Source organism: Oryzias latipes, chromosome 8 (genome assembly GCF_053564925.1).
Source record: "Oryzias latipes strain Hd-rR chromosome 8, Olatipes_Hd-rR_3.1".
Lineage (NCBI taxonomy): Eukaryota > Metazoa > Chordata > Actinopteri > Beloniformes > Adrianichthyidae > Oryzias > Oryzias latipes.
Window position 1 is genome coordinate 4,523,840 of NC_136244.1, and position 26,500 is coordinate 4,550,339.

Sequence of the window (26,500 nt, forward strand, 5' to 3'; positions counted from 1 at the left end):
CAGAAATGTTTGACATGCGGACGGCGTCTGGTTTTCTGCTTACGGTGATGTTCTGCTGCATTTTCTTCCTTTCCGTTGCCAGTTGGGAAGCGCGCTCCTCTTCCTCCTCCACGCGGGCCTCCAGGTCGTGAAGGATCTCCTCCAGCTCCTGCTTCTTGGCAGCCAAACGAGCCCTCATCTCCTCCGCCTCAGCGCAGAGCTCCGTCTCGGCCTGCAGCTGCTCCTGAAGAGCCATCTTCTCGGCATTCAGCTAGAAACAAACACACCTGGCGGTGAGCGCGTGCTCACGATCGACCGCACCCCACCTGGAATCCCCTCCCCGAACATCTGTACCTGCTGGTGTTTTTGCTCCATTTCCAGCAGCTGCTCCTCAGCATACAACTGCTTCTCCTTAATCTTGTTGAGCTCTTCATCCTTGGCCTGCATCTCCTCTTCCTGTCTGCTGACCTGCAGCAGAGGCTTCACCTGAAAGCCGAGACGGTACAAGGGTTTAGTTAGAAAGGCAGGTTTGAAACGAGAGCTCAGCAGGTTAAGATGATCAGCAGATGCTCACCTTAGTGAAGAGCCTCCACCACTGCCAGTTCCTGAGTTTAAGGTAAGCAGCACAGTTCCTCTGGATCACCTTCATCGCAGTCAGCTGCTGCTGTCTCTTTGCAAACGCCCTGTCAAGCAAAGACAGATGATTGTTTTTTTCATTCTGCTAAAAAAACAAAAACAAACATGGTGCCCAACATGGAATGAAGGTCTTACTTGCGGGCCACGTGGCCTCGGCACCAAGCCTGGAAGCTGATGATGATGTCTGTGATCTTCATGTCCCGCTCTTCTTCCAGATGAGCCAGAACTCCAGCTCTGAAGAAGACTTTGCTCTGCCCGATGCGGTACAGGTTCGGATCCAGCTCCAGACTTTTGATCTAGCAGGATAAACGGGAAGTTCAGTCGGACGGTCAGTGCAGATGCAGGAGAGAACGTCTGCAGCAGACCCACCATGAGCACACAGGCCTGCTTTCCGTCCATGAATCCCTTGGGGATGGCGTTGGGGGTGAGGATTTCATACCTAAGATGAAAGGCAGGAAGGTGGGTCAGATCCAGCACGGGGAACAGAGAGCAGAGCCACTCTGTCCCATCTGTTACCTCTGCCTGAACTCCTGGAAGACGATGCGGTTGGGGAATCCCTGTCTGCAGATACGGATGCCCTCCAGAACACCGTTACACCTCAGCTGGTCCAGAACCAGATGTGGTTCCAGTTTGCCGGCCTGAAAAGTCATAAAACGCATAGATATGAAGCTTAAACAGGAGCAATGAGAGGTTATTAGAAAAGCCCAATTTATCCGGAGAACTACTTAAACCATTTAACCTCATGTGACCTTCACAGAAAAGGAAACGTTTTTTCTCTCTCCAGTATCTAGAGCCCTTTTCTTAGTCCATTGATATAGAAAGAAAAAATCTGCTCAAAGATGGAAGATTTATGTCGATCTGGAGAGATGCACAAATCTGTACAGAGGAGACTGATTGACAAGGTTTCTAGCCAATCAGGAGGCAGAACGCCAAACGCTGCTTAAAAAACACGCAAATTGCACTGTGGAAAAAATTTAGCAAGACTGCAAAGACTTCAAGCGATATTAGCATTGAAATAGTTTTTAAAAACACAACTATCCTAAATGTATCTGCTTCTACAGAAATGTAGTCACGTCTTTCCAGGTTAAACATTTGGATGAATCGAAAATGAAAGAAATTCTATTTTTTACATAAAGAAATTTGAACAGGTAATTTCCAGAAGTTGAGTAACCGGCTGAGCGGCAAAAAGTTTCAAAGAAGATTTTAAGTCCAGCTGAAATGACTAAACTTCAAGACGACGACACATGAATGAGAACCTCCGTTTGTAATTTCCAGTTCATTTGGACACATTTTACATCCATTTACATTTTTTATTTACATTTGATCAAAATAGATCCTCAAAGACTTTGATGAAGTCAAAGACGGTTTTGATCGAGAAAAAGTAACTATAATGACTTCATAGCGTTGACAGTCGCTGTACCGACTTGCAGAACAACACTGAACAATCCTGAAATCCCTGTTTTTCAGCGGCTTATAGTGGAATTTGAAAAGTGACTTCCGGGTAGAGAGTGTGTTTGTGTAGTGAATCACTGTTTTCTCCTTAAGAAAATATGAACTATCTAATATATAATGCAAAATTTACCTCATTAGGATTTGCTAAATTAGTCTATTGATTGAAAAATCTTTTTTTTTTCTAAGACATGAAATTAATACATTTTTAAAGTTTAAATCTTCTCTAACTTAAGAAAATATCTTCAGAACTGATACAACAGAAATGAACATTTACTTTCGGAAAATCAAATCTAAGGTTGCCAGATAGTTGGAATGGCTAAACTACAACCGACGTTTTCTCATTCGGGAAGCAAGTCGTGGTTATTTTCAATCTGCAACACCAGATTAGATCCACAGAGGTCACACAGTTTGGATTATAATTCAGATGGGATTTTTACTCAAAATCTGTGCAAATAGAGAGACATAAATAAATGTTTTAGTAAATGTAAGCCTAGACAGGGTTCTACGGACCTACAGATGTTTATTTGGGGATTTTTAAGAGCATTTAACATCTAATTTAAGGTTGTACAAAGAAAAAAACCAGAAACAAAACAAAGTCTGACGCTTTTTTCTCTACAAAAGTAATTTGATCACAGGGATCCACATGGTTACAAGTTTAGATTGTTCCAAGAGGATTTCTAATGACTGTTTTAGCCACTAAAAGTCATTTCTCCATGAATTTGCACACCCCACACCCACGATCTTTAGCTAAATGAGGCTAACGTTGTGACACTGTGCATCCTGGAAACATTTTCTTTTCAGTGACAGGAATGTGTTGAACATCAAATGAATTCACCAGAATTTAAGACAATCTAATCTTTTTAAGGCCTTGTTTTAGTTTAATTAAATTTAAGACTGATCTGTAGACACCCTGCTGGAGGGGGTCGCAGAGGGTGAAAAGTGTTTAAAAACGATCTTCAAATCCTGCAGACTGGAGAGAATTCGCATGTACCTTCTTTTCATGGTTGGGGATGATGCAGCGGACAAAGTTGGGGTTGGTGTTCCTCAGCGTGGCCATCAGCTTGGACAGCTGCTCCTTGTAGAGCTGACCCACCGTCCGGAACATACCCTTCCGGGTCTTAAAGGCGCCGGGCATCTCGGACATGCCGGACACCTTATCCAGGCCCACGATGCGATCGACTGGACGGCAGGAGAGAGGGGGGAACAAAGTCAGAGGAGGTTCATCTGACAGCGAGGAGAATTTGGCCGAGCACAGATCACAATGCACAAGAAAAGTAAGGATGAAGGATCATCTCCAGACCTCCTAGTTAAAAAAATAAATAAATACAAAATCAAGACACACCAGGCCAGAGGAAGGGGTTGAGTGAAACACCACAGAAATCACTAAGCCAATGTGAAGGGCAACACAAGAAGCTAGTGAAATGTGGAGAGAGAACACACCAGAACCAAACACACACACAAGTATGTCTTCAATGCAGTGAAGAGAGCCACCTGTCATCCTTAGCTGTCGCTGGGAGTGAAACGTAAGTGCAATGATGGGCTCAGGTATGTATGTGTGCCAGCAAGGTGACAGTTCGGTGCTTGCAGTGACAACAACAAACCAAACCCATGCAGTATATACCCATTTCTGCATTGTTGCAGTACCCATGACCAACACCAGGGGGCCCCAAACAACACTATCGCACAGAGGGAGAAAAGGAGAGTTTAATGAAAGAACTGAAAGGAGGACTGAAGGCTTTCACGGTTCAAAAGGCTGGTTAAAGACTGGTTAAAGCACGTTTACATTTTTGTTTCAGAGAAATCCAAGACATCTGGGGTTGGAGACATAACAGATGGAAATAAGTGGATGGAAGTCACCGGGAGAAAGAAAAAGAAACCTTTTCACCTGAATCTGAATGCAGAATAGGAAAACGCTGATAAAAATACGCTCTCTGACAACTCTGTATCTCTGGGAGCCGGCGAGACAAACATGGAGACAGAAACGGGGCGTGACAGGGACAGACCGCAGTTGGGGTTTGAAAGAAGGTAAAAACGGAGGAGCAATACACCAGACGGTAAAAGAGAAGAGAAGGAAACGTGAAACAAAGAGTCAACGAGAAACACACATTGGGGCAGGGACTCGTGCCTCCACTGCCGGACTCACCGTCCTTCCAGAGCTCGGACACAAACTTGTCGGTGGACTGGTTGAGCAGCGTTGTCACGTTGTCGTTCAGAGGGTCCATGTTCTTCATCAACCACTCGTCGGCTTTGTAGTCCACCTGAAGCAGGAGCCATTAAGACGGCTGTTCACCACTTCTTCACGACAGAACCGTTTGAGACAGATCGGACCGCGTTTACCTTCCCAGCATAATGAAAGATGGAGAAATCGGCGTCATCCTTCAGCTTTTTGGGTTTGAAGAACTTGGGGTGTGTGCCCTGCTCCTGGAACACTTTCTCCACAAAGCTCTTGTCTGTTGCTTTTGGGAACCAGCACTCCTCATCCAGCAGAGCCAGGATACCCGGTGGACTGGCCTGGACAAGACAGTTTTTGGAGGTTGACCAATTAACCGTCAGCAAGTGCAACAGGTGAAGTTTGCGGAGGAGATCCAGCTCACCGGCTTCTCGATGAGCTCGATGCAGGGCTGCAGGTCCAGGCCGAAGTCGATGAAGCTCCACTCGATGCCCTCCCTCTGGTACTCCTCCTGCTCCAGGATGAACATGGTGTGGTTGAAGAGCTGCTGCAGCTTCTCGTTGGTGTAGTTGATGCACAGCTGCTCGAACGAGTTCAGCTGAGGAGAGAAGAGAAGAAAGCAGTCAAGACTTCTGCAGGTTCTGATTGATAGTTTGTGAGCTTGTTCCAGGTTTACCTCAAAGATCTCAAAGCCAGCAATGTCCAGGATGCCGATGAAGGAGGCTCCTTGTCTTTTGGTCTTGTCGAGAGCTTTGTTGATCCGCATGACGAGCCAGCGGAACATCCTCTCGTACGTGGCTTTAGCCAGAGCTTCCACTGCAAACTCGGCCTGCTCCTGAGTCTGAGCCTTCTGGACGTAGTCTCTGCCCACTTTGATCCTGGGGGAGAGGATGGCCCTGGTGAAGTCCGTCACGTTCATGCCCATCAGGTGGGACACCTTCTGTGCAGCTGTGTAAAAACACCCAGACGTTAAAACCTCGCAGAACAATAACCAAAAAGCAAAGATGTCTGCGGCGTCCCGGAGCACCTGTGTTGTCGGGCATGGAGGCCTGGTCAGTGTGGCGCTCCTTTTTGAAGCTCATGTTCCCCAGCTGCAGAACGGAGGCCACCACCTTCAGCATGCCTGCGGAAGAACAGCACCAGTCTCATTCTGAGGCTACGCCACAGAAACCACAGCCACAGAAAGCCGGATCATGGGTTCCCTCACCGATCTGCTCCTCCTCTGGAATACTCATGATCTTGAAGGCATCCATGGTCTCATTGAACAGATCCTTGTCCTGCTGGCCTGGAATCGTGACGTTCCCATTGGAGAGGAATCTGTAGTTGTTGTAGTTCTCAAGGAGGAGTTCCTCTAAAATGAGTGGAAAAGGTCAAATGTTAAGAGGGAAGACGCAGGGGAACTCTGTGGATCAGTCAGCAGGCCGCTTACTCCGCAGCTTGTCTCCTGCTCCCGTCAGCAGGTAGTAGAAAATGTGGAAGGTCCTCTCCTCTTTGGCCTGACGGATGGCACGAGACTTCTCCAACAAGTCTGGAGGTCAAGACTGTCAGGGAAACGGTTTTCTGTGAGCAGCAGAAAGAAGTCGTCCTCGGAAGGAGCCCAATCAAAGCCACAGGCGGCATTCTGAGGCCTGCCGGCACTACTTGCCCCGCCCCTGCTGACCCCTCCTGACCAGAGCCCTAGAAATTTCCTAGAAGTCTCAGTAAAAATCCAGTGTGCATCGATGCTCACTAGGACAGTGAATATAGACCACAATGCATTGCGTTAGAGCAATTTTTGCCAAAAATATGTTTTTAAATGCATTTTTTATTACATCATTAACATTCTTATTTTCAGAAGACAGTGGACTCATAAATAATCGTCCCAAACAACAAAACAATTAGATTTTAACTTTCACTAAACGTGAAATCGATGTCATCATATTTTATAATGCTGCACTATATCGTTTTTTAGTGGTTAGGGGTTGGAATTCAAAGGTGACATTTTTGTAAAAGTTTAAGATGGCTGCCTCTTCTCGAGGTCAAAGGTCAACTAAACTTTGCAGACTTAAACTGGTGGCCTAAAGGGGGAAATTCTTGTTACGATCGCTCAAACGAAAGTTTTCTTTATTGCAGGAAAAAAATAAAAATTGTGGAAATTCTTACTTTGCAACCGGATGGCCGCCAAGCCGTAGATCCTGTGGCCATCCCATAATAATTTAAAACTTGCTTTGGATATCACTGACCATGAGTCTAGGTTTCATTAGTGGGTTTTGAAATGTTTTCTGTGGAACCCCATGAGAGATTTGATTCTTTAGACGGTTTCTCTCGCTATGATGTCATCTATTTTTTTGGGGAGGGGGGTTGATTTGTTCGCCATGTCAAAAAGTCCTTCTTGCCGGGTACGAGGCGTGGGCACATTTTGGCGGGTTTGAGTTTGTGGCGAGGGTGAAATGTTTGGCAGCAGGACAGAGGAATTGCAAAAAACCATCTGGACTACTGCAGGACATGACGAAGCCCTCAGTGGTGAGGATACAAGTTTCAATGTTGGCACCAACGATGTAGCCGTTGACATCAAAGTTGATTCTGATGAACTTTCCCTAAACAGAGAAGAAAAACAAAGAGAGCCTTTAAAGGGAGGCTCTGATCAAACAAAGAGAAGGCTGCGGGTGTGACGGTCGCAGCGACTCGTACAAATCTGGAGGAGTTGTCGTTCTTGATGGTCTTGGCGTTTCCGAAGGCTTCCAGGATGGGGTTAGCCTGCAGCAGCTGCTTCTCCAACTCCCCCTGTTGAAAACCACAAACATTTTCATTTGCAGGTCAAGCGCCCACAGGAAGAGGAAACTCTGCAAAAACGTTTACATTCTACTGATTCGTTCCGTGTAAAGATAAAAGCTTGAATGCTGCGATCACACCCAACGCGATTAGCGCATCAAACTCGGGTCCCCCCCCTCTCTTTTGACGTGCGTCACATTGCTGGATGCTTGTCCGAAAATGTCCATAAACCTGACGCTCCAGAGGCACGTGGGCGGAGCTAATGTTAAAGGTTTTCAGCCTCATCGCTCTATTAAAGCATTGACTGTATATCTCATTTACAAAGCCTGGAAGACACGGGTGATGTTGAGAGATCCGGTTTATTATTTATTTAGAAGAGCTCTATAACAACATCTGTTCTCCCGTCTCCATGTTTGGGTTCATGACATCAGAGACTATCAAAGTACGGCGAGCTTCACCAACTACTGCAGAAGCTGCATTTGAAAATGGACGCTTTCAGCTGAACTTCCATCTCTGTGAGCCACTTTGATGACTTGCTGTCCCGCATTAGTCCGGAGAAGAAAAAACAAGAATAAGAATCAAATTAGAGGAACTTTGTTCCATCGTCTCTATTCATCAGAAATATAAATATCAAAGTCCAGGAGGACTTTGATCAGATTCTCTTCCGTGTTGGTTTTAGACTCCCTACGCCGACGGCAACATCAACACCCACTGCCCGTTCATGATTGGTGGACGTAACACGAATTCTTCGCCAAAGTTCAGCGGGAGTGTCAAGCTAATCGAGTTAATCACAATTAATTACTTACAGACAATTTAGCTTATTTGTATTTATTCGCGTTAATCTAATTTTTAATCCATGACTATTGTCAAATTTAAAAAACAAAGGTCCGACCGTTTACCTGCACAGGGGTTTGATTTGAACTCTGCTGAAAGCGTCTTACATCGCTCTCTCTGCAGCTCTCGATGTACGCGGCACGCGGCGCATCACTGCCGTGACGTCGCCAATGTGCGACTTTGTAGAACCAACACAAAACAACGCCACAACTCACTGTTATGTAAGGGATAAAGCCCGGCGTGCTGTTCGTTTTCATAAATTAATGGGGGGGCGGTAAACTGTGGAATGTGGTATGTCCAAATATGTATTATGGTATAATAAGTAGTTTTTGGTAAATACTTTTAGGATCGCTCAGAAAGGATTAGCGACTGTTTTCATGTGTTAAATGAAAGACTCTGGACCTCTGGATGTTCTGTTCTTGTGTTTTTCCCTTAATTCCCCTAAAAATCCCCCTTGCTCGTGTAAAGGAAAAGATCGGAAGTCTGTTTTAGTAAAAAAAAAAAATTAATAAAGCCACTTTTTCAGTTGTAATGTGATCTTTTACTATGCCACAAGGACACAAATTTAAATGAAAATACCTCAAAATGAGGCAGCAATTATTAGGTTTCATTAAAAACAGATGAATTAATTGCTGGTCATGATTAAACAACAGCACAAAAAATTGAATTGCATGACAGCAGTAAAGTTCTGATATTTGACACCCAGCTAGAACGCCGCGCCCGACGCTAAAAACAGCAAGACCTCCAGTTGCGTCTGTACATTAATTTAATATTGGACGCCCCTGATGCGCGAATCGGGTTCAGTGTGAACGTGGCTAAAGGTACCTTTAAAAGACATAAACACGCATCTATGTTTTATCTTCTCATGGTGCATTTTCAGTTGATGATACAAACAGAGAACACTCACATTTACAAACACAAGCAACGCACACAACACACCCAACGGAAACCTCAAGTTAGTGCCCAAACAGTGACCACAAATACCCAGAAACCCTCAAAAACCTTCTGCCTGTCACCCGGAGGAGAAAAAGCTCCACGGAAACCCAAGGTTACGACATCCCCACTTCCCCCTCTATACATGTCTGAACTTGCGTGACCTCTTCCAAAGTAAAAACGCGTGTAAAGCTGCAGCAGGGGGGGGCGTGTTCTTAGACATGAAAGCTACACGATAAACAAGCCAAAAGCAGGTTTGGACCGAAATGATCGCACAACAGTCGCAGTAAACAGAAAGAAAAATTAAGCCAGACAGAACCACTTTCATGAAAATGAAACCCCCATCCAACCCAACCTTTAATGCTGGCCCCTCTTTTCCTACTATTGTCTGGCTGAATTTTTTTTAAAAATGTTTAACAGGAATACAACTGGCTGCCCCTGCTGGACTGCAAACATCCGCCCTGCTCCCCAAAGGCGAGTCCTCTGCTCCCTGAAAACAAAGCGCCTCCGACAGCAGAGCTTTAGAGCGAAGGAGGAGAAGAGGGAAAGGAAGCCAAGAGAGCTGAGGGATGAGGAGGGGATGAAGGGGAAGGGTGCACTCACATGTGACAGGATCGAGCTGCTCTGTTGATGGGAAAGAGAGAATACAACAACCTTAAAAACGGGATGCGGGTTGTTCTTTGGGTTTCTGCGGCACCGTCTGACATGATGCACCAGCGAACACCAGCACAAAAGCCTTCCAACCTGGAATCTGCCGCTTCTCAGCACCTGACGGCTGCTCCGTTTTCCTCTAGTTCTTTACTAGAGTCTTTTTTTACATTAATAAAACATGCTGCTTAAGGGAAATCAAGTTCCTTCCTTGTCCATGGATACATTTTCACAATTACACTTTTAAGGAAAGGAGTAAAATAGACTTTTAAAAGTTGCACAGTGGAGTGTGATCCAGGGCTTGAATGATAAAAAGTGAAAGTAATGCAGATAAGAAGCAGGACTGACCTGATCTTTCTTGGTCTTGTGAGAAGAGGCCACATGAGCCAGATACTGGATGACCTTCTTGGTGTTCTCGGTCTTTCCAGCCCCAGACTCACCTCTGCGTGAAAAAGCACATGTGAGGAATGAATCCACAAGAGGGGAAACGGGGTCAGCGGAGGGAAGACGCTTCTGTGCAACTCACGTGCAAAGAATGGACTGGTCTTCACGATCTGAAAGAGAAAAATAAATAAAACATAAATGATAAAACTTCTTAAAACTCTTCTGCAGGTTAAGTGTGTTATCAAGCAGCCGCCGCCTTTAAGGCAGGAAATACAGCAGCCACAGACAGGAAATCAGCACCCGCCTTCCTGTGACTGTAACAAAGTTACAGCTAAGTAAATGGCTAATTACCCCATTGCCTCCTTCAACCTTTTAGCAGCAAGAAAAGCAATGAGGGAAGCAGCTGCGGCTGCACAATTCCCGCTAATGCCTCGTGTCTTTTTTTAGATTTACAACAGACTTTCAGAAAACAAATTCATCAAGTGATTAGAGAGCAAAATAAAAAGGAATTAAAAACACAAAAACTTTACTTTAGTCTAGATGTGTTTTTATTTATCGATGTAAAGCCACACAAAAACCAACAATTCAGAGGCCTCTTGAGGGTAAATGCATCCAATTTGTGAGATTGAATCCACCTCTGAGAAAGCTATGATGGAAACTTCCAGCTCTTCTCTTGAGAACCGTAATATTTACATCTCTGTGCTGCTTCTTCTTTTAATAAAAGAACTTCCTAGGGACTCGTATTTTACCCTGTAAGGGGGGGCCTAAATTCCTTCGGCGTGCATGCGAAAATGAACTAAATTCATATTTTCACGTGGCTCCTGCAGGATCCCCGGCGTTCCAAGCGGCGGTGGACTCACCCTGCATCATGCTCCTGTAGGCCGTGTCTGTGATCGCGTAGATGTGAGGCGGCATTTCATGTCTCTTCTTGCCCTTGTACATTTCAACGATCTCCTCCGAGTAGATGGGGAGGTTCTTGTAGGGGTTGATGACCACACAGAAGAGGCCAGAGTACGTCTGCAACGCAAGAGACGGTTTGAAAGGTTCACTTTACTCCCTTAGTGGATTTATCTAAAGAACTGTTCAAAGAGAATGAGGTTTTTAAGATGTTCTTGTGGCATTTTTTGAGAGGGACAGAGAGGGACCTGGCTACAGACAAGATGGCGCCTGACATCACTGGCCAGAAGCGGAAATGATACAACTTAACCTAAACAAACCCAAAAGCATTCAGAATTCTAGAAAAACTTCTATTAAAGCTTAAAACGGATCAAATCCACCTTCCCAAGTTCAGAACCGGTCAAGGACTTCCGGTTCTGAACGTTGATGTCTGCAGCCAGGTCTTCTAGGTCAGAGCTGCAATCTGGATCTAAACTGTACGGCAGGATAGCGCCACTATTGCTCGCCATTTTTGTTGCACCAGTAACGTTAGGTTGTGGGTGTGAGGGGCTGTAAGATAACGGGAAGGCACTTTAACAGGTGGATAACGGGAAGCGGGGGCAGGATTACTCCGCGCCAACTGTCCCACCCAAAACTCAAAGGTGAAATTCCAATGAACTCCTGCTGCTCTGCAGAAACTATATCCTAGAAAACAACACGTTTTTTTTTATTTAGGCTAAAAAACAGCAAAATTATAATTAAAAGACCACTGGAAAATAGACCTACAGATGATCGGAGTGGCGCTTTTATAAAAAATAATAATAATAAAATAAAGATCCTGTTAGGAGTCAGTAAAGTAACTTTTCCAATGCCTCCTCTCCTTAGCGTTATGCAATTCAGCCCCACCCATAATTCTACTTTAAACTGATTACTGACTGACATTACAAAAGCACAAATGCTCTCCGGGCTGATCGAGTCACGCCTCAGACTCCCAATGAATTATCTCTCCTCTAAAACCAACATCCAAATTCTTACGTTCTGCCTTTGCGTAAAGCAAACTTAACCCTTTATTCAGGCTTCAAGCACTTTTTTTCCCCTCCTAAAATCTGTGGCAGCCTCTCCCTCTAACCCCCCCCTCCAGAGATGGTCAATTTGGAGATTACAGAACATAGAGGTCTTAAAACGATCCACAGCCCGGTTCTCCGGAGGGAAGCAGGCTTTTGTTGACATGACCAGGTCACAGCCCCAGAATCAAAGAGCCTGAATCACTCCCAGGGCCCAAAATGGAGATAGATACGACTCATTATAGCGGCTCTAATGAAGGTTACAGCATCATTTACATTCCATGCCTATTTCTGCAAAAACCGGACCCTGGTGCCTCTTTCTGCAGCTCATTCTGCTGCTTCTCCCTGAATCTGGGCCGCATTGTTCCCTGCAGCTTCCTGTTTACCTTAAAATTCCAAACAGAAAGACAGAAGACAAACAAAAAAGTACAGCAGCATGTGGTCAATGTGTGTGTGTGGGGGGGACATTTTTATGCCATGAGTGGTTTAATAAACTCCACGTTTGGTGGCTGTGGTTTGTTCTAAAACAATGGGGCCTAACAGAGTAATCAGGTTGGAGACGTTAATGCATCAGTGGGTCATACTTCAGCGTGAACATGTGGTTTGCGTCGACACTCACGTAGATGAGGCCTGAGTAGTATCTCTCCTTCAGGTTGTGCAGGACGGACGCCTCGTTCAGGCAGGTGAGCTCGGCCATGTCCTCCACCTTGCTGAACTTGGGCGGGTTCATCTTCTGGATGTCGTCCTTGTTCACCTTGACCTTCTTGCCGGAGTCCGCCAGCTCCACCACGCACTCGTCGCCGTGCTCCTCTTTCACGGAGCCGGGCTCGAAGCCCAGGCGCTCCGAGGGCACCCATACCAGCTTCTTGGTGGCCCAGTCCGCCTGTGCCAGAGGGTTGTTGACCATGTTCCGGTCCACGTAGAGAAACTTGTCCACGTCTGACATGGTTGCTGTTTGAACCAGAGAGAGGGATTGTGGTTAGTGGGGGGGGATCAGACATGACACGTCAGAGAAAGTAACGTTTCCTTTTGTTTTCCAACTGAACTCCATACATTTCTTCAAAGATTCAGTTAAACTAAAGCTTCTGCAAACAGAGCCGTGTCAAACTCCAAACGTCGTCTACCTGAAGGTCAGACACCTTTACAGGAAGTGCAGGTTTGATGGACTTCTTCTTCGGGGTTCCTCTGAGAAAAGTCCCCAAAAACCAGGAAATACATTCTTTTAGAGTTTACTTTTAAACAAGCTTTGGACACAGACGTGCCTTTTGTGACGGCACATCTAATGTGAAACTACATCTGACCACAGATGATGGACATTCAGCTTTTATTCCCCAACTCCACATCATCTCTAATAAAGTCTGGTTTTGTTGAGATGTAGACAAAAGTGTCGTAAGAACATGGCTTTGATGTGGTGCCTTAATGGTAATATTGGATCTATAATCATCGTGTTGTCAATCATTAAGTGCCAGTGGAGCAGGAAGCTATTAGAAAAAGCCAACAGATCCAGATTTATTGTGGTTCCCCAGCAGGTTAAACTTCCCATCAGCACTTTCCCTTCTTTTGTTTTCAAATCGACACACGATAAGAAAAACAGGAATGGCCAGAATTTCAGAGCACCTCTGATTCTGACAAAATCTGATATTCATAAAGCGTTGGTTTGAAAAGAATAAAAATATGTGTCAAATTAAAAAGCTGGAAGAAGACGTGAATCTCTTCAGGTCAAAATCTGCTCACATTTCATAAAAAGCAATAAAATGAGAGGAAAACCCAATTAGCACAGCTAAAAGCTGCTGGTGACATTTCACACAAAGTCATACATAGTAAAATCTTTTAGTTTGAGGAAGTTTGGAGGATCACAGCTAAGGTTTGCAGAAATAGTGCCAACGGCAGGAGAAACAGGCAGATCCAAAACACCCATATGCTGATAAACATTAGAGGGTAAGGCAATTTCTGCTCAGGGAGGAAGTGACTCGACCAGTAAAACCAGCTGTAAAAAACAAAACAAAAAGTGAGCTTCAGTGAAATGAATGTGTCCATCAACCTAAAAGAAACTTCAGAGCTGCAGGCTTCATGGATTCACAAACGGACACCCTTTGTACCTCTGGTGGAAAGCAGCTCTCCATAGACAGACATTTGGAAAAAAAAACAATAAAAAAGCAGCAGTGAGTTTTGGGATGAGCTGGTGTTTATTTAAAAATGATTTGGAAGAAAGCTCACTTTGGAATGTGGTCCAGCTGGAGAAAGTCATGAAAAACTGACTGAATGCGAAGCAGGAAAATACGGACCGTAAATCATTATGAGAGCAAACGGTTTGTAGTATTGATCAGCCAGTGCTAAACGACTTGATAAGAGAATCAGAAAGAAAAGCACTTTCTTCATGACTAATAGGCTGCACTCCAGCTGACGCCCGACAACCTCGACGCCAAACTCATCGCTTGACCTCCGACCCCGCCCCGCAGTACGCCGAGGGCGAATGGAGTCGGCTCAAGCTTCCTCTTTATCCTCCCAGGGTGCTCTGCTGGCCGTCCTGACGGGCCTCTTCCTCCTTATGTTTATCCAGCACATTCAGGGCCACATTCCTCCCCTGCTCACCCTTTATCAGGAGGAGAAAGCCACCAAACACATTCCACACATTTCTGTCCACCAGCCTCTCTCAGACCTACTTTTTGCTCATCCTACCCCCCCCCCCCCCCCCCCGCTTCCATCCTTCAGCATGCTGGTCTTACAGACGGCTTCAGCCTCTTCTCGCAGTGGCTGACATTCACCTGCATTGCTTGACATCATGCTTGTAACTTTTCAGCAGGAAGGCCTTCATGCCAGCCAGACTTAGACAAAGTAAAACCGAGGAGGCAGATGTTTCTGCAGCTTAAAAAACATCCGACTGTGGAGATATCAGTATAAAAACTGCAGCGAAAGTCTGCAAATGAAAACAAACCATTAAACCAAGCAGGAGAAGGCAAAAACGTCACTTGACACAGATGATCCAGTGGCACACTTCAAGCTAGTCTCCAGAGCAGGATGAGGACTAAAATAATCCAGATATTTTGGGTCGTCGAGCCCTGTTCTATATAGAAAGCAGAGAAGGGACAAGGGAGTCATCATGGACTGCCAGATTTAGAACCCAGCCCTTTTTTGTTTCAAGCTGCACAGTGAAAGCGCAGCGTGGATGTTGACTTTAAGATAAAACCTTCTGCAACAACACTGGCTTCCCACAAGATGTTCACACTTGGACAGGCCACCCATGAACAGCTGCTGTGCCAGTCCAGTGGTTGTTTTACCACCAAAAACAGTCCAACCTCCCACTATATAGCTGCATGTGCAGATGTGACTCACACATGTACGCAAACCTGGTTTAAAGCATGGTTTAAAGCAGAAAAATGGAAAAACCTGTAAAGGGCACACAGGTGACCTGCACAAAATAAAGGTTGTAGACCGCTCGGAGTACGGAAGGCAAAAATGTTCATGTGTATTTTTTTCTACAGGGGGTGGGCGACAGATCATAGGGAACACTTGAACAACCTACAAGGGTATGTAATTGGGTGAGATGAAGGCGTGTCGTAGGATTTTTTATTAAGTCCAACCCCCTCAAATCATGCGGACTGTGTAAGGCCGTTAGTGCTGTTGAAGTTCTAAGAGTACAAACTCCTTTTGTGTAGCTAATAGAGATTTGGAAAATAGACATTTAGAGCGTAGTTCGTTTGGAGATCCCACAGGCAACCTACGGGCACTTACCCACCTGTACACCCAATTCCATGTGCCATTTGTTGCCAAAACGTGCTCCTAGCTAATCACCAGAGTGCAGCGCAAGGACACTGTACAACACCAGTACGTCATAAACAAAGGATTTTTCCAGTCTCAATACACCATTATCCTTACAAATACTTCACGATACACTTACAACATGCACAACAATGGTACGCCCCATTTTCATGACGTTCCTTAAAGGTGGACGTACGAACCCAAAGGGAACCACAAGACACTTCTGTCTATGACCATCCATGGGCCCAAACAACCCAAAAATCAGTAGCAACCGAATGGGTCAACCCCCCATACAGGTACATGTGACTACTGCTTAAACAAGGATCTTCCCCAGAGAGAGTCTGACATAACACAGCCCCCATTGGTGTTTTTCTGCGATACTGTAAAATGGGGATGGTTCAAATTGAGGCCAACATCAAATGTATCCATGTAGACTTGCAGGGTAAATATTCAACTTGTGTTCAGGGTGCAACATGAAGGAGAAGAAATACAGCTCATACAACCTGAATGTGGGGCGAGACCAAATTAAAAGTACGGCACTAAGCTGATTTAAAATCAAATCCAATATAGAAGTGGAAAAACATTTTCTTCCGCGGAACACACCTTACAGCTCTTGCTGGCCAAATCTGTCCTAATTCCGCTGTAATCCGGAAAACACTGACTTTCCTCAGGCAAATTGTCACAAAAACTATACATTTATGTGTTAATTAAAATGCATTGTTAAAATTGTGCCAACAGAAAAAAAAAAATCAAAAGTCAAAAATGAAAATCAAAAGAAAACGGGTAACAAGAAATAGTACAGAGGCTGGTTTTGTAAACCAAGATCCCACAGTCCATAATTTGGATACAAACGGAGGTATTGAGGTGAGACTTTAAAATACGTTTAGGAACGGCGTCTCACACCCTTAGAAATGTGGTTCAAAGGGCCTTTACCATGCCTTAAGCCTTTTAGAGAAAACACTATCAATATGTAAGTAATAATATATTACACTTGGCACGCAAAAGATTTTTAAAAATTAAATATAAGTAATTTTCCTGAGTTTTTTTCCCAACCCGGAGGTACCACCTTTCACTTCTCGTTTGTGCCGCCCATTTCATGACGCCAACCTAGCGCCATCCTCTGCAGAGTGTCTGCGTTTCGCCCACGAAAACATACAACATCCAAACTGTTGTAAAGATGTATGTGCATTTTGTGCATATAAAAGGAAAGAGGTTTTGCAAAACACTGCTAGCTCAGTGGAGAAAGTGGTTGTGCGTGTTAGCCCGGGAGTGGAGCTGGCAGCGCAGTCTCTTCCTGGAAGGGGCTGTTCTTATCTACGTCATTTTCGTGGGTTGGGAGGAGCTAATGCTCAGAGTGCAGGTTTTTTAAGGAATATTCAGAGATGCGTACACGGATGAAAATACAGCTTTGGCGTTTCATTTTATACGGAATGAACTAATGTAATACTCGTGAAAGTTTAAAAAAAAAAAAAAGGATTTTGCGTGGTATAGGTCTTTTAAAATTATGGGTCAACCTCTGAAGGTTCTCCTGTACTCGGGCACCCAAACCTTTTCCACCTCAGACTCTCTCAGCAATACATTCACAACCAGAAACGGTGACCAAACAGTTTAACCACAAGCACTCAGGCCCTGCTCTGGCTGCAGAAACGCAGACAGCTGCTGTGTTGCGCTGTTTCATTGGTAACACCAACAAGACACTCCATCACATGACCCACATCTGATCGTCTTCTGCTGACACCTTTAGCTTCTCAACTCCCAACAAACTCTGGGTTCACTGCCTCTTTCTTCACCCTCACCCTCCGACTGAAGAGACGGGCTGTGGTGGCATCAGGCTCGCACAACTCCTCCTCCACCCTTCACTCCCAATGTGGGAGGGTGGGGCGAAGAAAGGAGCAAAAAGGAAACAGGAAATTACAAAGTGAGGAAACTATTTTACCATTTGAGGAACTTACTGAATCCCAAGGAAGAGAAAAGGTGGCGTTTTTTCTCTGTGACCTATGCTGAGCTGCATTAACTTCTGGGATTTTAAACGGCTTCCTTTTTTATATAAACACGCACTACTAGTGCTTCCTATAATTTTGTGCTTGACAGCAACTGCACCATTAGGAGAGAGCACCGAAAATATGTTCCGCTTGTCCCTATAAAAATGCATGCACACCAGAAGTTTATATCAAAAATATCTGTAATAAAACCAACCCTACCCCGTCTAAAAGTATTGGTTTTTCCCAACAAGTTTTCCAACTAAACACCACCCTCGGTCACACGCTCAGCAGTCCATGTCTTCTTCATGTTGAACTCCATTTCAAGCACAACTATGACAGCATTTCCTTGTATTTGCAACTTTGATGACTTTCAGATAAGTTTCCAGGTCAGAGACAGATCAACATCTTAGAGGCCAATGAGATCAATTTCATGTCAATTATTAAAAAAAAAGGAAAAAAAAATTGTCCAAACAATCTAGTGAGCTTTATGATGAACAGTAACTGGACACATTTGGCCTTTGCATAAACAATTGTGACAATGAGATAGTCCATAGCTACACAAGTCATAACGAAAGAATGCTGAGAGGAGTTAGGATAAACATTTTTGTTTGTCAGCAGGATCTTTTTTAGCGCAAGAGGAAAAAAACTGCAAAACGCTTCTGCAAGAAAAAGAATTTATTCGACAAAAATGTTCTAGTCTTCTCTTGTTTGCCTCCAGACTCCTAATAATTTAAGTTTACTTTGTAGGTTTCCCCCACGTTTTAAAAAAAAAAAAAAAAGGTGACAAGTTATCATCTCCACTTGAGCCACTCCCTCATAGCTAGCAATGTTTCTCTACCTTAACAACCATCTAATCAAACTTTATTTAGTGAGAGCTACACGTCAGCCTGAAGACCAGGGTTTGTGGTATGCAGTATGATTCAGATTAGTCCGGAGTCGCGGTGCAAAAGCTGTCAGAAGCTCCACAGACAAAATGGCTTTCTTTCTTCACGGTTCTTTGTGGAAATTTAGTTTGCGGCTAAAGACCTTTGCCATCTCTAAAATACACGCTAACCTCAGTGATTCACACGTGGTGGATCATACACACCCCATCATGGACAAAGTCTAATGCCTGATGTGTTCAGCATTACTGGTGATCTCCTAACCTGCAGCTGATTGGTCTTTTTCTTAGCTCAGAGTTGCTGACAGACAAGATAAGCCGAGACTTCTGTGATCGTTTTCTGGAATCAGTAGCTTCCTTGCCTCAAAAACAGATAGGGGTGCAATTCAACTGGAACAATGCAATCAAACAGATTTGGTCAAAGTCTCTACTGAGATTAGAAATCTCAACGAGGACTTTCTTTGTGTGGTCTTCTCCAAAGAGGAATCATTTCCTGGAATTGTTGGACTTTAATGAAACCTTACATGTGCTCCCAAAAGAAAAAAATAAAGAAAGGCTGTAGACTAAAAACCTGTAAGGACAATAGCTAAGGGAACTATGAAAGCCCAAGAGCAATCAGAGACAAAAGACACACATGATGAAATGATTGTCAGAATCTTGCTCTGTTACCTTTTTTTTTTTAACATGCTCTTGCTAATCCAACATTTTTCCATTATATTTTCTCTTTATGCAAGTTAGTCAAGTTATAAACTGACCAATCAGATGTGTCAATAAAAGTATGTGGTGCCTGTTGTCCCCGATGTTGAACGTTTGACAGATTTTGTGTAGCACCCTTTCAAGTGGTAAAAAGGGTGTGGACTTCCAATTAGCTTACTGCTGAGAGTAGTTGCCACATACTATAACCAAGCTAAATAAACTCCTCATTGAAACAAACATTTTCGCTAGGCCTGCACAATATACCGCAAATTTATCGTTATCGCAATATCCAGCTCTGCAATATCCATATCGCAAAGGATGGCAAAAATCGCAATAAATCGTAAACCTTAAATGTGTTCAAACAATTTAATGGCAAGCTTGAGGCATTTAACGAATCAAATAAATCCCTTTATGCATTTGACCAATCGGATGGACGCCTTCACGTTGTTGACCAATCAGGTGGAGGCCTATTATGTTAGATGTTTGTCATCTATGTCGACGAGGGTCATTTGAAGTATAATTTTTAAACTGTTGCAATGAAATGATGTTTTTGGTTATATTGCTATTTGTTTATATACCGCAAATTATAACGTTATCGCAATATTAATCTCTAATATCGCATTTCGCAGGTTTTCCTCATACCGTGCCCTAATTTTCGCCATAGATTCTGAAATAAAAAGAAATGGTCAATTTTCCAACAACTTTTCTTTTAAAGCTGCAGTTGCATGGAGAAAAGGTAGATGGAAATCAACAGCGTTGGACTCGATGCAGGTAATTATGAAACATGAAGTAGAAATGAAAGTCACACAGGAAAAAGAAAAGATGGGTTCAACCCCTTAATCTCACACTTCCTGGGGTAACGGACAAGTAGCAGAGGGGCTCTGCCCCCACAGCCCTGTTTTGAAGGGAATAAATCCAGTCTGGCTTGAATTTATTAATCCCGTCATAATAGAAGTTCAAAATAAAGTCTGATACCGATTATGCACCAGTGCTCAGCTGCTAACCGGAAATGGACAACCAGCTGTGATGCACTGATGCGTACGGCATAGTACTTTTCTGCTCCATTTAGGACTCCACCTGAATGGTTTTCAGTCTAAACTTTGAACATAAGACTACACAACTAAACAGTTTTGAGAGTAATGTATAAGCAGTAAAAGGATGCAGCGATTTGGCTCACAGCTCAGTCATTTGGTCCCAATCGATGACAAAACCCCCTACGACTTCACAAAAACTGCATGACCTTTTTAGACAAACACACTTATTTACATTTGTCTATCTTGCACTCACTGACATAAATATAGCGTTAAAGATTTGGGTCATACTGACAGAACTAGACTTTTTCCTGGCCAGCATTAATATGACAAACCACAACATCCATCATGGCCGTCCTGAGTTGACTGATGCAAACAAACAGAGTTTATTTTAAAGGCCCTAGATCATGCTAAATCAACATTGAGCTTTTAAATGTATTATAATTGTTCATTCCTCACAATAAAACAACCCCAAAGTGGTATTTTGCTCCATTCACACATTTCTGGGTATTCATCTAAAAACCTGAGCTCTGAGAACCAGCCCCTCTCAACCCACGAAAACGAGCTGGTTCTCACATTGTGATGTCACAAAGTGGGGCACAGCCCCTTCCAGGAAGAGTCTGCACTGCCAGCACCGCCCCCAGGGCAACACACTTTCTCCACGGAGCTAGCGGTGAACAGCAAAATACTTTCCTTTTTATGTGCACAACATATTGAATGTTGTTTTTGTGGGCAAAACGCAGACTTGCTCCCGAGGCCGGCTCTAGGTTGATCTCATGAAATGGGCTGCAACAAGGAGCGAGAGGCGGAGCCTCGGAGATCAACTCGTCTTACTACTGGGTTGGAAAGTAAGCTGCATAAAACACTCATTTGATACAAAATTATTGTTCTTTAGTTTTCCAAAGGTAATATATTATATATTTGGAAATAGTTTACTCTGAACGGCTTAGGAATAGCATATCGGCCCTTTGTGCCAACGGTTTGTGAAAAGGGTGTTTGTACTCCTATCTGGCGCGTTTCTACAACCTGAGACAAAATGTTCACACCCAAAATGTATTTTGAATATGACTATTTAGCACCAACACTAATGCTGCCCAATGACAAGTAACCTAAAGTGCCTGGTTTCTGGATTATCAGTTAAAAAGAAACTAATGGGTGTTAATGGCCTGCAGTGTTGAGGGAAACCTGAGGGTAATTCACAATCAGTATGCTTTAAAGGATTGTCCATGTTCCTGCTATTATGTTACAAAATAAAACTGTATTTAAAATTTATTTATTTTTAAAGTTTACACAAAGTTCCTCCATTTAGAATTGGATGTTTTATAGACTTGCTTTTCAAGTGACTAAATCCCTGTAGTCTGTAGATTTTTAGATTATATTTAGACAGAAGAAACATTTTCCTTATAATCAATCATTTCAGCTCTGAACTCTAGAAGTTTTAGGATTTTCCGGCTAGATTTATTATTTGACTCGACCCCCCCCCACTTATATTCCAAGTTCAGAAGCAATGAAACAGTAACTAAGACAAAAAAATAAAAATCCTACATCTGTTTAAAGAACAAGAAGACTTGCTTTGGATTGTGATGTACCAAGCCGTGTCACGCTGCCCTGAAAACTCCCCAATGAAATCCAAACATCTACAGAGTAACTCTTTTGGGCAACTAGCCTCCCAGACAATTGACCGGCCACAGGCCAATCGCCCCGTTTGTGTTTTAAGGTGTCTGCATTTCATTTTGTCGAGGCTTCGGTACATTCAACTCCCAGAGGGCGGGTTTTCATATATGGACATTGCTGACGCAGGGAAAGGGGAATGCAGTGATCTCGGCAGGGGGGCTCCACAACAGCACCAAAACTGGCAAAAAAAACAAACAACTAAGGCTGTTGAGACTGAGATTTCACAACACATCGTCAAGATTTCATTTCACCAACGTGACTCAAAAGCAATAACAGGATGTCGCCGCCTGCATCTCATCCAGCGCAACTTTAGGGATTTACAGGCAACTTGGAGAAGAAGAGGAATTTATTTTAAAATTGTACTATAGCTTAAATTATTCAGCTCATGCTGTGTTTTTATTGCTTCTTGGCAGCACACAGACATTTAACTGTATGGCTTTTTAGAGTGCACCCCATTCCAGTGGAGGCGCCTTACAAGCTGGACAAAGTCAACAGGTTTAACTGACAGAACGCCAGCTTTGGGGCTCTTTAAAAGCTGAACTATGGCTTTTTTTGTTTCTTCTTTTTCTTACCTGAAATTGTCTTAATCATTTGGCCCACGGGAAGATCTAGATAAAACTCCAAAGTAAAAGAAGTAACATTCCATCCTCTAATTGAACAGATAAAGAATTGCACTTAAAACGAAGCAATTAGCGATGATGAGAAGGTGAAACTGCAACGATTTAGCTTTTCCTGTCCAGGCAAAACTTAACTGACAAAAAGAAAGAAAATGAAATGCAATTAAACTCAAAAACCAATATTTTCGGCTCTGCAAAAATATAGGTCAGGATCAGCATGACTGGCTATAAAACCCCTTATAAATCAAAAGGTGTGTGATTAGGCTCCCATTATTAAATGGAGTTAGCTGGATGTTGATCCTGGAAAGGATCAAAAGCCTCAGACAGCTTCTGTTGTCTTGATCATGTGGAAACAGTGAACTGCACTATAATTAGGAGGGGAAAAAATTCTTGTAATTATCAGCTGGAGCTCCTGCCAGCTTCTATTATAGATGCTTCGTTATCATGGCCTCAGGTCCAGCATGTATGAGGTGAGTGATGAGTCAAATTCATTTAGTTTTATTTTTGTTACTGATTTGTATTAAGTTTACTCATAAAAGTACATTTAATGCATCATAGCTTTAACGTAAATTTCTAATAAATAAAAATACAGTACTTGGTACTTTTCTTAGCATGAAGTTTTTTTAAGTTATTTGTATTTATTGGATTAGGCTTTTTTCTTTTTGAGTGGTTTAAGCTTTTGTGTGCTTACCCAGCCCACCATACAAAAGATTTATGATCATTTCAGATCATTGAGATGTTTTAGAGTCTTACAATTGGCCACTGATTTTTTAAACTTATACTTTAATAATAAACTGGATATCTAACTTGTACTTTGATTGTTTTCAAGTAACTATTTCAGTCATTTTACTGCTGCTTTACCTTTGTCAGGTGATCCCAATCAATTAGAAGAGACTTTTAGAGGTGTAAAAGTAACCCTCTTTTGGGGAAAATAATGATTCAAGGGTGTCTTAAAATTTTAGAAATCACAGTTTATCCACTGTCAAGACTTGTACTTGTAATACAATGTTTTGCTTTGACTTCAGGATTGGTGGATCGGGTTCTAATGTTGGTCAGGGTGCGCAAATATGCAGATGACACGTTGTGGTGATCACGAACAGGTGGAAAAACACCGATGGCGGCTGTCTCCCTCCACCACTAAGTCCACCGGTAAACCACTGACGTCATGCTGCCGCCAGTCAGACATGTTTAGCGGCCACACACGGCGACCGTCTCCGGCCGAAACGCCAGAAAAAAGTTCAGCCGCGAGCTAAAACACACCACGCCGTCGACGCAGACCGTCCGGGTTCAATCTTCCGCGTGCGCATTTGCCCTGAAAACTCTTCCCGGGCCTCCCTTCAGCTCATTCAGGCAAATCACTTCCTGCCTCTCTACGACACTTTTCTAGCTTCTCGCCAGCTGCTAAGCGGCCGCGACAGAAGCCGACGTTTTACGTTTCCTCACCGTGTTTAAAACATCTCACTTTATTTTTGACGTAGTTAGTATGGAAATGAATTCAGAGTAAAACCAGTTTGGGTCCCACTCCTCCCCCCTCGGGTCTTGAAGTTGCAGCAGAGTAACTAGCAGCCCCGCTTCGCTTCCTGGTTCTGCTGCAGCGAAGCGGCAACCGGACTTCTTCGTGACCCCCTCGGGAGGGGAGTTGGGCTGAGCGTGGGTGGCTCAAAAAGTGCTCGACTTACCTGCTTTTTTAGTTGCAGAAGGCCTTTCGGAAGGAGGCTAAAAAGTCAACGGCGCCGTTCGTCAAACTTCTTCTGTCGACAGCAGCTTTGCACAGTGTTCAGGCTAAAGTACAGGTCTCGCTTCCTCTCCCTCTGCTTCAGTCAGCCTCTCTTTTTTTCTCCCCCCCGTGCCTTTTGCCCTCCCTCTGCCGCTGACTGTTCACTGGTCCGCGTTCAGCCGGAGGCAGGATCCCGGGTGCGGTCCTGAACGAGGCGGGTTCGGCCCTTCACGCACACACGATTCTCACCAATAGGAATCGCCCCTAGATCTATCCACTCACTTTGAACCAATCATGTGTGGGTTTACAAATTGCAGATTTGTGAGCGCGTCGGTGATTGGTCAAATAGAAAAACCGAACTAGAAAGCGCTGAGAGAGGGTGGAGGAGGGATACCGATAAAGCCGTGTTTAATGAGCGTGGTATGTGCATGCTGGGGATTTTTATGACCATATAAGTACCAGACGCTCTCAGGATGGGCTGCACTTTCCAGGGTCTCCCTTCATGTGTCATCAGCATGGTTTTGCCTGACCTTTGTGAGCTTTGAAAACAAGCAGCTGTTCGATCCTGTTTCTGCTGTAAGGCTGCCAAGAAGATACACTTAATTCCACACACAATGCCTCCTCGTTTCCCTAATCTGTTTTGCAGGGGGTAGCAATTTTACAAGGGTTAGAACAGTGTTTATCATAACTTTAACTTGGACCACATGTCTAAAAAAGCAAAAAAAATATAAGGGAAAAGAAGGCCAGAGGGCCAAAGCAGATTTAAAATATAGTTTTTAACTTAAGGAACCACTAAAACTTGAGTTTGTTGGTGTTTTTAACATGTTCTTGTAGCATTTTTCTCCTGATGGATGACATTTATAGAGACAATTAAGTTCAAAATTACGTTTCTGAGTAGTTATATGTATGAAACAATGTGAATCAGAGGCAGACGATGAAATGTTGTTAGAAAATTTTGTAGTTGAGATGCAGAAAAGCTCCCTGCTCCGCTCTTTTCTGCTGAATAGATCTATGCACGTCTTTATTTTCCTCGTCCGAGCTGACATCTGGATCGGAATTGTAAGGCTTGACCAGTGTGGCTCGCCATTTTTGTTGCACCACTAATGTTGTGTTGGGGATGTGAGGGGGAGAGAGTGTAAGTAGAGGGATGATAGGAAGTGGGGACGACTCACTTTGCAGCAAAGTCCCACCCATAACCTCGGAGTCCAATTTTCTAATGAACTGTTGCTCTGCAGAAACTACGTCATAAAAAACGACACAGGTGTTTTGATTTTAGCTGAAAACTGCATAATCCTAAAAGAGCCTTGGGAACACTTTTACAATAACTCAATTGGAGTGGGACTGCTAAAAGGATTATTATAACTGATAAAATTGTAATATTTTTGGCACAAAAGCAACTCCACACATATTTAAAAGTTAATTTAATGTTTAAGCTGAACATGTTATTGCCAAATGCAATGGAATTTGAGATTAAACAACGCCACTTTTTGTTATTTAAGCTTGTCACCTGTGTTTCCCTCCTCTGAACAGGGTATAATTTACCTCTTAAACAACTTTTCCCTACATTTTCAAACGGTTGCCCCTGGAGCAAAAAGAGCAAAACAGTTACGTGATTTACCCTTGTCACCCAAACCGGTGAGTCGGCATTCACGATCAGACATGTCAGCGGAGCATGGGAATCGCCGCAGGTGCAAAACAGATTCATGAGAAAGAAGAAAGCAGCCAGCAAATAATTCTGCAACTTTCTTCACAGTGAATGTGCTCTTGGAATTTGCAAAGGGAAGGTACTATGAGCAAATACAAGTATGCAAAATCAGAATCAAAGCCACAACAGAAAAATGCATGACAGCCACTGTGTACTCAGAACAGTGCAACACAAGGAAAATATTATTTTTAGCCTAAATACTTAACTGAGATTCTGCGTTGGTAGTCTTAGCCTCATTTGTGAAGTAGAAGTGAAGGCACAGAGCCAACTAACACCAGCCAGAACATGCTGGTTAGGGAACATCATTTTTTGGATTCATTTCAATACTAAAGTCGCTTTATAAAACCTGTAAAGTCATGCATAAGATTAATAACATCTGTTTCAAAATTTGCAGCAGTGCAGAGAGGAAAATAATGAACTTGTGCTTTTTTATTTCTGCCAAAAATTATAGTGTGTTTTTTTTTTTTTTACCATCATCAACCCCTTTGCAAAGCTGAAAGAGCACAAAAGCAGAAGAGCAACTGAACAGATTCAAATCTGTAACTATTTGTTCAAGCTAATCTCTGAAATCATAGGGGGACGAACTACATGCAATGTAAATAAAACCTCATTCCCGGGGTTTCAACATCAGGTAGCATCAGGGTGTGGCAGCTAGCTGTCAACCTTTAACATTGGTAGGTTTCTTAACTGATTCTTGTAGTTTCTTTTTCAA

General features: G+C 43.4%; 1 protein-coding gene across 2 annotated transcripts in view; it reads right to left on the minus strand.

The window, feature by feature from the left end:
* The window catches only part of LOC101164562 (myosin-9), a 33,823-nt gene extending 9,467 nt beyond the window's left edge, over positions 1 to 24,356 (minus strand). The window contains exons 1-22 of one of the 2 annotated variants that reach the window (XM_004071835.5): positions 24,046 to 24,356; positions 12,347 to 12,678; positions 10,648 to 10,804; positions 9,930 to 9,957; positions 9,752 to 9,845; positions 9,359 to 9,379; positions 6,908 to 7,000; positions 6,750 to 6,813; positions 5,667 to 5,765; positions 5,445 to 5,588; positions 5,265 to 5,360; positions 4,914 to 5,185; positions 4,662 to 4,835; positions 4,405 to 4,578; positions 4,211 to 4,325; positions 3,059 to 3,246; positions 1,132 to 1,253; positions 985 to 1,054; positions 751 to 911; positions 554 to 662; positions 334 to 465; positions 44 to 250 (exon numbers count right to left, since the gene is read on the minus strand). In XM_004071835.5, the coding sequence (XP_004071883.1) occupies positions 44 to 250; positions 334 to 465; positions 554 to 662; positions 751 to 911; positions 985 to 1,054; positions 1,132 to 1,253; positions 3,059 to 3,246; positions 4,211 to 4,325; positions 4,405 to 4,578; positions 4,662 to 4,835; positions 4,914 to 5,185; positions 5,265 to 5,360; positions 5,445 to 5,588; positions 5,667 to 5,765; positions 6,750 to 6,813; positions 6,908 to 7,000; positions 9,359 to 9,379; positions 9,752 to 9,845; positions 9,930 to 9,957; positions 10,648 to 10,804; positions 12,347 to 12,673 (2,847 nt within the window). In that variant the 5' untranslated portion in view covers positions 12,674 to 12,678; positions 24,046 to 24,356. The remainder of the gene's footprint in view (positions 1 to 43; positions 251 to 333; positions 466 to 553; positions 663 to 750; positions 912 to 984; positions 1,055 to 1,131; positions 1,254 to 3,058; positions 3,247 to 4,210; positions 4,326 to 4,404; positions 4,579 to 4,661; positions 4,836 to 4,913; positions 5,186 to 5,264; positions 5,361 to 5,444; positions 5,589 to 5,666; positions 5,766 to 6,749; positions 6,814 to 6,907; positions 7,001 to 9,358; positions 9,380 to 9,751; positions 9,846 to 9,929; positions 9,958 to 10,647; positions 10,805 to 12,346; positions 12,679 to 24,045) is intronic. The other variant, XM_011478580.4, reaches the window with a different exon arrangement.
* Positions 24,357 to 26,500: the final 2,144 nt, after the last annotated feature.